The sequence below is a fragment of the Gossypium hirsutum genome, chromosome D05 (assembly GCF_007990345.1).
Source record: "Gossypium hirsutum isolate 1008001.06 chromosome D05, Gossypium_hirsutum_v2.1, whole genome shotgun sequence".
NCBI lineage: Eukaryota > Viridiplantae > Streptophyta > Magnoliopsida > Malvales > Malvaceae > Gossypium > Gossypium hirsutum.
Window position 1 is genome coordinate 48,298,556 of NC_053441.1, and position 10,795 is coordinate 48,309,350.

The window sequence follows — 10,795 nt, forward strand, 5'->3', positions numbered from 1 at the left end:
TAAAAAGAAAGTTTTTATTTTTTTGAATTTTCAATTGGACCCTCTCTCTCATGATAAAATAGATTTATTTTCATAATGATTAATTAATAGTTTTTTTTTCAAATTATGTAAATTAAATTATATAATGAGAAACTTTAATACTGAATAAAAGAATTACTTCATCCCTTATTTCCCAAGCTTGTTGCCTTTGTTGAGTAAAATGGAAGGAAACTTTTTTTTTCTTTTTTTGAGAAACTTCATAACAAACATAAAACGACAAATTAATAAATATATTTTATACTGAAAGAAGAAAGAAAGAAACGTGTAAAGAATGCGTGTAAGGGTATGCTTTTACCCACTTTAATGTTTAAATACCATGTCATTTCATTTTTTTTATTAAAAATTTATATTTAAACTGCATAATTCTATAACTTATTTAAAATAAATGAATTTTTATTATTTAATTTGTTATTAGTGTATACGGTTAATACATTAAATATTAGATTTGTATCGTATTTAAAACTATAACTCCATAATAAATGATATATTTCAATTTATACTAATAAATTAAAACATGAAATGTGGTATATTATCAAACATTATATATATATAAATTCTTTTATGCAATAAAATAAAATTGACAGCTTAAGTAAGCCTTTTTATCTCGTATGTCTTTTAAGTGTCCCATAAATATTATAATAACTTCATTTAAAAAGTAATTTTTTACCTAAAAATTCTTGTCTTTTAACTCTATCATAAAAGATAATAAGAATAGTAAATATCTTATTAAGAAAGTATTTTAAAATTAAATGTTACATTTTTTCATTAATTTCACTCTTATACTTTTTAATTAAATTTGACTTTTGATATTTTAAAAATAGTCAAATAATTTTTTAAAACAAAAATGTTAACTAAAACATTAGCTTTTTTAATGATATTAAGGTAAGTTGACAACTTACATAACAATTCACGTATACCTTCAAACTAATATAATACTATTTGTCCCATATACCATGTCAATAAATAATTAAAAAATATAAAAATACTAAAATTTTAAAATATTCATAAAAAAATTAAAAATTTTGACATGAAATATATGTTGATTACCATTCAAGTTGTCACTTTTAAAAATTTAATATTTTAATAAATATTTTTGCTTAAAAAGCAATAATTTAACACTTTCTAAAAGCTTGATAATCAAATTAAACTTTTTTTGAAAAATTGAGGACTAAACTTAACTCCGAAAAAGAATTAAAGAAATCTTAAAAGACAAAATTTGATTAATAATTAAATAATATAAACCAAAATTAATTTATAAACACGAATAAAATAAATTTAAAAAGATTCTATAAAAAGAATATAAAAACAAAAATAAAAATAAAAAGAGGAGAAAGAAAAGAAAAGGAAGTCCAACACAGCACATCACCTTTGAACATCTACGATTGAGCATAACCACCTGTCCATTGTCTTAGACCAAATAAATAAATAAATAAACCGTGTATTAAAACGAAATTCATAGCAAACCAAAAAGAAAAAGAAAGCGAAAAAGAAAAAGAAAAAGCTTACCTCTCTGTCTGTCTCCCCCACTCAGCGCTTTGACGGCTACAATTAACGCGTGTCGCTACTGCTTCAGGCGAGGCCCTTCCAGATCTGAGCCCTCCCAAGAACTCCACTCAATCATTTACTTACATCTCTCTTTTTTATTATTATTCTTTCTTGGCTTCGGATTTGGATTTTGGATTTCTGAAAAAATATGGAGTCGGAGCAGCGTCTGAAGCGGAAGAGGATCTACAGGCCCTACTCCCGAGCTCAGTTTTTGTCACGGAGGTCCTTAATCTTGTGCCTTTCTTTCTTCGTTTTCCTCATGTTCTTGTCTTCGGAGAGGTTCCCGATCCGAACGGTGTCGTTTCACCCAGTTGTGAGCGTCCCCAGTCTTTCTATCCTCTCCAAAAATTCCCTTCAAGATTCTTTTCATGCTAAGTTACGGTTTCCTTTGAGCGTCGAAGACCGAGTTTTGTTCCCCGATCACTTGCTCCTGCTTGTATCCGACAAGATCGATGAAGCTGAAAAGTTGGACTGTGTTTACCACAAGGTTTTGAATCATAAGGATGTTGTTCGTCAACGGGTTTTGTCTGTGGATGAATTCGATGGATTTCGATCGGTTGTTAGGTGCCCTCTTCCACCATGGAATTACTCGGCTGCTGCGGGTTTGATGTGGCGAGGACATGGGGTTGATTATAGTTTGTCTTTGAGGAGTAATCGGACGGTTCATTCGTGGGATAGATTGGTTTATGAAGCGGCATTCGATGGGAAAACTGCCGTTGTTTTCGCTAAAGGGTTGAATCTTCGACCGCATAAAGAATCTGATCCGAATAGGTTCATGTGCCAATTTGGTTTGAAGAATTCGGATGAAGAAGATGAAGGGTTTGTGGTAATGACTGAAGCAATAGTGGCTGCACAGGAGGTTGTTAGGTGTTCATTGCCCAGCAGTATAAGAAATAATCGGGACTTGGCTCAGGGGATTCGAGTTACAGTTGTTCTTGCCAGCAGGAATGATGTCGAACATGTACGGATGCCATCTGCAGTTAGATTTCGCAATTCCAGATCCTATGATCACAGGAGGAATCGGATGAGGCAAAAGGAGAACATTGCTGTGCCTTCTGTAGCTAAACTATACAATTCGAAGTCTTACCAGACAAAAAGGAATGATGGGAAATTCGAGCTCTGTGCCTGCACTATGCTCTGGAACCAGGCACCAGCACTGCGGGAGTGGATTATGTACCATACCTGGCTCGGAGTTGAACGTTGGTTCATTTATGACAATAATAGTGATGATGGAATCCAAGATGTTATCGAAGAACTTGATTTTCAAGACTATAATGTTAGCAGACATACCTGGCCATGGATTAAAACTCAAGAGGCAGGATTTTCACATTGTGCTTTGAGAGCAAGAAATGAGTGTAAATGGGTAGGATTCTTTGATGTCGATGAGTTCTACTACTTCCCTCGTCATCACCGGAGAGGGTTACCAGGTCAGAATTTACTAAGATCCCTAGTAGCAAATTACTCGTCATCACGGACGATTGCAGAGATAAGAACAGCTTGTCACAGCTTTGGACCATCCGGATTGAGCTCACCGCCATTGCAAGGAGTAACTGCAGGTTACACTTGCCGGCTCCAAAGCCCTGAGCGACACAAGTCCATTGTGCGCCCTGATTTGCTCAACGAAACTCTTCTCAATGTGGTGCACCACTTCCAGCTGAAAAAGGGATTCAGGTACCTGAATGTACCCGAAAGTTCTATCATAATAAACCACTACAAGTACCAGGTATGGGAGACCTTTAGAGCAAAGTTCTTCAGAAGGGTTGCAACATATGTTGTTGACTGGCAAGAAAACCAGAACCAGGGGTCAAAAGACCGAGCCCCAGGGCTAGGAACCGAGGCCATTGAACCACCAAACTGGCGAAAACAGTTCTGCGAAGTCTGGGACACTGGTCTGAGAGACTTTGTCCTAGCAAATTTAGCTGATCCTGCCACAGGAAGCTTACCCTGGGAGAAGTCTCTTTTGTAACGATACCAAATATGATTGCTTCCAAGCTTGGTGCCCATGGGAAACAGTGTAATGACAACAACAAAACACATTCTTTTCATTTTTTTTCTTTTGCATTTTTATCTGATTTTTTTAGACATGAGATCTATTGATTATAGGTTCTTACACGGCTGTAAATTTTGTGATGATGGAATAACAATTTTGTGATGATGGAATAACATTTTTTCCCCTCTTTCATTTCTATCCTAGCTAATGAGTGTTTATTGATGATTGACTGATACTACATCTTCATGTTTTTCCTACAAATAAGATGACGATTAGAGTAGGAAATAAGATGAAGACTAGGGCACTACCAAACAATTTAATGAATTTAAAGGGAGCAATTCAAATAAAAGTAGGAAAAGCTCACAATTCTATTATATTAACAATAGTAGTAATAATAGGAGGGTGAACTTGAATGCATGAAGTAAAACGTTTTCAATTATCTTAAAAGTAGAGAATAACTGCATTCTCTCTATATTAAATGGACAATGCATGGTTCTTTTGAGTGTATTACTTAAAGTAGAAGATAACTGGCAGTTTTGGAAGTTTAGCCTATAACAAGCACCTGTATTACTTAGACCTGCGTGTCAGTGTCAAATACGGACATAAGCGTCTGGTGATCAATTCTTTCTTAAGTTTTTTAATACATGGAAGGGTCATATTCTAGTACTCATGTTCAGATATGAGTTGGACACAGCAGTCAAATGAGGGGACTTCCAAAAACTGAAGAGTCAGATCAACATAAATATGTAGAGGGTATACTCAACATTCATACACAGCACATTATTCTTAGGGCTAGAAACATGCCATTGTAGATTTTACGCGAATACTAGGTTAGCATATGTTTTTGTTTAAATAAGAAATTTTCAACTGCATATTCAAGAATGTTCGACGTAAAGCATCAGAAATTATCAATAGCAATAGTTTCAGGACCAGAGCAATATTGAATTATCAATTACATGGCAGCATTGTGGCTCCGGTCCGGACATCTTCTGCCCTCAGTTTCAAGAAACATCACTGCCTGGGAAACCTAAAAATATGAAAACAAGAACAAACACCTTAAAACTCAAACAGACGGAGAGAGGGATAATAAAATTCACAAAGTAGGGGAAACAAACAACCAAAATAGCATCTTAGAAACTTTCAAAAGGACCAAAAGGGCATGCAGTTTATGTTCTCATGTCTACAGTTGTTGAGCGGGATCCATATTTGTGAACCAAGATGTTGCAGATATTGCAGTCAATACAAATTTATCTCATGTCCATCTCCTGAGAAACTTTCAATAGAATGTTGCAAAGTTGTGAACATTTAATACAAGCAAGAAGTATTACACTGTTGTCGAAAAGCATGACTGAAACTATGACCAAAATATCCAGGTACCATCAAATCTGGATGGTTTTCAGGAAGGCTAAATATCCAGATACCATCAATTGTCCGTAATAATATCATGGTAGTATTCTCTGCATGTCATATGATATGTACCTATTACCAGGTCTTATCAGCAACTAAACAGAGTATGGTGCAAGTTAATGAGGAAATTTGAGTGAAGTATAAAGTAAAGGTAAAAGAAGTGACGGCAATATGTTGCATTTTTATCATTGGTGTTTACCAGCAGAATATCCTAAATTTCTTCAACAAAATTGATGTCTACAGTTGTCAAAGATGCCTTCAGATGAAATTCAACACTCCAGAAAGGAAGTGGGAAAGGGAGAAGCTCCATTTTATGTCATTAAGGTTTTTTTTTTTTTTGTCTGATCAGTCGATGTCTCACCAAAATAAGTCTTTTAAGTAAAAGGACAAAAATGACCCCTTTTTCTATTCTACAAGAAATACACATTTTTTAAAAAGTGTTTCATAATGTTGAATTGCGCAAGAATGGAAAAAAGAATTACCTTAAACAAAGTCCGCAGCTGATGTTAAGAGCAAGATATGAATGCTCATAGCTTGATTTGATCAAACTCACTCTTGAACCACTGATGGCATGCTACTCATGTAGTTTGCAAGCGTGGCATCCAATTTCTCTCCAATGTAAGAAATCCATGTCTGAAAATAAATAAATCAGGTCAATAAGATTATTCTTTCTAGAAACAAAAAGCGAGGAAGAAAAATTAACAGAGAACACCCGAGCATTTGACTCAGTGTTGAATGTTATTCCCCGGGCCTTCCAGCATAGTTTGAATCCCCCTTTCCCCAAATCAAAGAAAAATTAAGAGAAGACAGTGGATAACCAGCAAGACAATGTCTTAGAAATTAAGAAAATATTTTATCCACAAGAGACAAAGTTCGATGGAAAATAACCATAGCATCTGTAAGAAAAAAGTAGGGTAATATGTCACGCTTAAAACTTTGCATCTTTCAGGGATGAGAATGAATGAAAAAATTAATCATTATTAATATCCAGAGTATAATAAATGAACTAAACTAAAACACTAAAGAATAATAATGGACCTACAATCAAGTAAAGATCTCTATTTCACACATCAAAAAGGGAAGAGGAAAAGGGAAGGCAAAATAAAGCTAGGCATGAAATAAGACACTTATAGCATAAAATTCAAATTGGCCAGCTTAATACTAACAAAATATTGGATAATTTGTCAACACTGATATCTAAACTACCTGGTCAGAAGTTGTAAAACCCCTAATTGTGTCCCCACCAAGAACTGCAATGCCTCTATCTCCCAGTGGTTGCAAGATCACTGCCTAGTAAAGTGAAAATCACATAAGTCCTTTGATCTTTATATGCACACATAACATTATATGAAATGGCAGAGGAAAGTTAATACTGTACTCTTCCTTAAGTTGTGTAGTAACCATTTTCATTTGTACTTTTTCTTTTTTGGTAAGAAGAAAGTTGGCATCGAAATTTCTTTAAGAATTAATATTACTCCAAACCATATGATATTACTATTTTATTTGTTTAATGATTTTTTTTATATTTTTTAGAAACTCAGGGTTATATTTACATTTTACATTTACATTTATATTACTGTCGAATAATGCTAGTGTTTAGAACCTATGTTCTTAGTTTTTGATTGTCTACATCTTTAAAAAGAGTATAGATATGGGATAATATGATGAGGAAACTATGAGTTCCCTCCTAGAATAGGGGCAAAGATTCTGGAGAAAGCTTTTCTACTCCATCTGCTATGACACAAGCTATTATACTCTAATGAAAATGTGCTCTTAGTACCTCATCCAGTTTTCCCAATTGGAGTTGCAGCAATGGCAGATGAAATGTTAAACATCATGCAGATTTTATACTTTCATTCAATTTAAAAACTCCTATTTTCTTTCCTTCTTTAGTTTTTTTTTTCTTTTTTTTTGGGGGGGGGGGTTAAAAAGATGAATACCTAGAGCTTCTATCAATGGCTAACATTCATTCATTTATATGAAGATTAAATATTACTGAATTATGCCTTGAATATTAACAATTTTTGTGTTCAGAAATTTTATAACTATTGTTAATATTTCAAAATTCAAAAGAAAAATGTTACATGAAAAACAAAAGAAGAAGAAGAAAACGCAATCCTAGGCCTCCAGTGCATGAAAAGGTGCATTGAAAAATAGTAAAGCTACTTAGAGACCTGAGTATTTGAAGGCAGAAATGGCAGCTCGGACCTCCCAGGGTAAAGAGACAGATTCGCCATGCAGCTCTCTGCAAAATATTGAATTGTGTAATGGGAAGCTTGTCAAAACCCCTTTCCAAACAAATCATTTGAATTGTAATTACAACATGAAAGAATGACTGTAAACCCAGACAGAAGTAACTTACGTGCTCCAGACTTCAAAACACCTTGATAAAGTGATCCCTGCATCAGTTTAGCAGCATCCACAGCAAAAGGTTCATCAATGTTCAGTGATTTAGCTGCCACGCCAATTTGAACAATACATTGGCAGTCATAAACAATAACTAGAGACTTGCAGCATGTTACGGCAGAAAGAGATTCCCACACCCTGTAAACAACAAACAACATAAATATTTCATTTTCAAAACAGAAGACAAGAAATAAATATGTTTATTCTTTGAATATCCTTTATTGTGAAGAAAGCAAAGCATCTTATGTTAGCCAATTTAAGATTGTCTCACCCAACTGAAAAACAAATGAATAAACAATGATGTGTTAAGTGTTTGTTAACCTTCTTTCAACAATTTCAAGCAAGCAACGCCACCATCTCAAATAATTTATTACTCCCTCCTCTGGAAATTGAATGTCCATCTTACCATTTATAATGATTTAAAACAAAATCAACTTTACCAAAATGGAAAAAAACTGTCTAATGTTACCCCTCATTGAAGTACAAACTTTAGGAGGGCACTCTAGTTTTTACAACTTTTAAGCACAATAGTTATACAGCAAAGACAAAATACCTCATCCTAAAATCTTGTGCATTTGAAAACTGGTAATTTAATTTGATATGAAGTATTTTTTCAACTCTGAAGCATAACCATTTGTCCATTTAGAGCTCTACCAAATACAGAAATCAAAGTATTTATAAATTAGAGAAAATGCTTATTCAGATTCTGGAATCATAAAGAATTTGGGTACAAACTTGATTTACGAACCATTGCATTGAGTATCTTATGCAACTCCTGAAAGTAATGTACATTTTATTTTCTCCTGTTCAGAGACGTAAAATTGATTTACTGGAAATCCACAAAGTTAAAGAACAAAGTTAGCAAAAGGATACCCAAGTGATCAATGGATTTACGCCAAAATTATCTCTAGCAAAGTACGGAGCCCAGTCTAAGCGATTGATATTATTCTGGGTTAAAATAGAAATATTATACATCATAGTTGGTATAAACTCCCAGAATTAACGAACCCACCCATTGGAAAGCCATACACTTAAGACAAACCAAGTAAAAGGAGCAAAGAGAAGCGAGGAATACCAAAGTATCTCAGAAACAACTGATTCAGGAAGGTGAGAATAAATTTCTTGGCATTCCACTCCTTGAGGCTCTACCTGATATTAGCAATCAAGAACACATTATCTAAGAGAGGAAGGGGGAATAAAGAACTACCTACTGAACTAATCAACTTAATTAAAGTGCATGTGCCTGAATTTCTTTTGGGGATGATGGGGTTACTCTCAATACTCTTACCATTCAATTTCTGATGCAAATGAACATTCCCCATGTATGCATATTTGTGGAAGAAATAAGAACAGGAAAAAAGTATAGACAGGCCTTTACCGGAGTGATGGATTTTGGTCGGATTGATAACCAAACCAAGCCAGTTAATACGTTGGTCACAGCCAAACCAAGTGTCAATAGATCCGCCCTTGACTGTGAACTGATCGAAAAAACCACAAGCATTTAATTATCTTACATTGAAGAGCACAGTGACCTCAGACAGAAAAGATGGATATATTAGCAGCAAAACCTTGAAATCAAAGAAAAATAGTATCATTAAAAAGTACAATGGCTGTAAGAACATTATTCTATTAGGCACACATTTCTAAAAATCACTGAGTTCAGAATGAAGAAACAAAATTTAGCTAAACTATCTCAAACCCATCATTTGTCTTAAGTCAAAGATCAGTTGAACAATTAAATCATCTGAAAATGACAATTTCCGCTAAACCAACCAAAATATTAAATCAACATTATAGGTTCCTACCAAACAACCTATTAGTCTAAAATTAGTTCAACAATTAATTCATTGAAACTGATATACAATCCTCTAATCTAATTTTACCGGAAATGCTCAAAATGATTCATGAACAATCTTTCGATTAATCAAACATAAAAAGCGAATAATATAACCTCGAAATATCAATTTTTAGCTCAATTTAAATAACAATAAGAGTCCGATTGATGAATGCTTACAGATACCTGTTCAAGATTATTTAAAAATTATTTTACGAATTTTTTTTTCTTTGATACGTTATATTTTATGAATTCAAGAAAAAGTAATGCAACAATTTCTTTTATTTTCTCTATAATACAACCGGCTAGCATTTCCATCATCATCATACTAATAATAGAATACCTGCTGGCATCCGCAACCGGAGCAATCCCCGAGATGGCACGGTTAAAGAGAACGGCTAACAAAGAGGCCCCTCCGACGTAGATTGGCATACTCCGAACGGCGTCATCGTTCTTGGATACCCAATCAGCAATCCAATCTCGGCCAGGCTTTGGTCCTTTGTAGCTCCCCTTTTTTTTATTTAGAGAAAAATGGCGTTTAGCTCGTTGATAACATTTTGAAATGCAGCTCAAAGACATAAAGGGGGGATTTAAGATTACCCGCTGAATAGAAGAAGCACAAATATAGCGCGGGAAGTTAGGGAGACGAGGAGGCGAGCGCCAGGTGATCCATGGAATGCCGATCTGGAGGATCCTTCCCGCTTCCATTGAAATTAAATTCACAAAAAGATTTAAATAACTGTACAGATAAATCCTATCATCAATCCTACACACAATTATTGTATCTAATGGGTGTTTGTCATCCGTACGAGGAGGATAGTTTTTTTTTTCTTTTCAATCTTCTTTATCTATTTATTTTGAGAGGAAGGGAGCATTGGCTGTCCAAAATTTCAATCTTGGATTTGCCGTCAATTAGAACTCTATACGGGTCGGTTGATTAGTTGGATTAGATTGATTTGGCAATATTTTTGGAAATTACTTTTCAAAAGTTTAGTTAAAATTTAAATGTTTAGTATTACTGTTAAAAAATATTTTTGAAAAAAAAATATCTACTTTAAAGATATTATTATCAAGTAATAAAGATGCATTTAAATAATATTTAAATTAGTTAATATTATTATATTTTAATAAGAATATAAAAATATTATTATAGCTTGTTGTTAATATTTTAATATATGAAATATAAATTTTAAATATTTTTAAGCAATAAATATTAATTATTTATAAAATTTAATTAGAATATATAAACTATATTTCAAATATTTAAATATAACCATTAAATATTCGTAATTAGTGTTTTAAAAAATATTTTTTAATTAATGATTTTAATACATTTGTAATTAAGCACTAAAAAAAAAGAAAAATACTATATTATTGGAGGGTTGAAAAAGTAATTAAGCACCAAAAGTGCTTTTAGGAGAGGAAAAGTAAAAAATTTTAGTTTCTCTTTTTCAGAATTGCTTTTGAAAAGCACTTCTAGAAAGTCAAAAGCAGTTTGTTTAGCATAATTTTTCTTCCAAAAGTGCTTTTCGAGCTAGAAGTGTTTTTTTAAGCACTACTAAACAGACCCTTAG

General features: G+C 33.3%; 2 protein-coding genes across 8 annotated transcripts; one reads left to right on the forward strand and one right to left on the reverse strand.

The window, feature by feature from the left end:
- Positions 1 to 1,472: 1,472 nt before the first annotated feature.
- Positions 1,473 to 4,850, forward strand: LOC107903685 (glycosyltransferase family 92 protein RCOM_0530710). The gene has a single exon (XM_041092888.1). The coding sequence runs from the start codon at positions 1,733 to 1,735 to the stop codon at positions 3,548 to 3,550; it is 1,818 nt and encodes a 605-aa protein (XP_040948822.1). The 5' UTR covers positions 1,473 to 1,732; the 3' UTR covers positions 3,551 to 4,850.
- LOC107903687 (protein COFACTOR ASSEMBLY OF COMPLEX C SUBUNIT B CCB4, chloroplastic) lies at positions 4,308 to 10,191 on the reverse strand. 7 transcript variants are annotated; one of them, XR_001685890.2, is made up of 10 exons: positions 9,822 to 10,175; positions 9,565 to 9,731; positions 8,766 to 8,865; positions 8,463 to 8,536; positions 7,344 to 7,525; positions 7,156 to 7,226; positions 6,188 to 6,271; positions 5,464 to 5,614; positions 4,693 to 4,847; positions 4,308 to 4,601 (listed from the first exon to the last, which is right to left on the reverse strand). XR_001685890.2 is itself a non-coding variant. In XM_016829827.2 (8 exons), the coding sequence occupies exons 1-8, from the start codon at positions 9,927 to 9,929 to the stop codon at positions 5,531 to 5,533; spliced, it is 870 nt and encodes a 289-aa protein (XP_016685316.2). In that variant the 5' UTR covers positions 9,930 to 10,191; the 3' UTR covers positions 4,308 to 5,530. The 7 variants fall into 7 exon arrangements, 2 of the variants coding, with proteins under 2 accessions (XP_016685316.2, XP_040948823.1); XR_001685889.2 differs by lacking the exon at positions 4,693 to 4,847; XR_001685888.2 differs by having other exon boundaries at positions 4,308 to 4,839.
- Between the last annotated feature and the right edge of the window lie 604 nt (positions 10,192 to 10,795).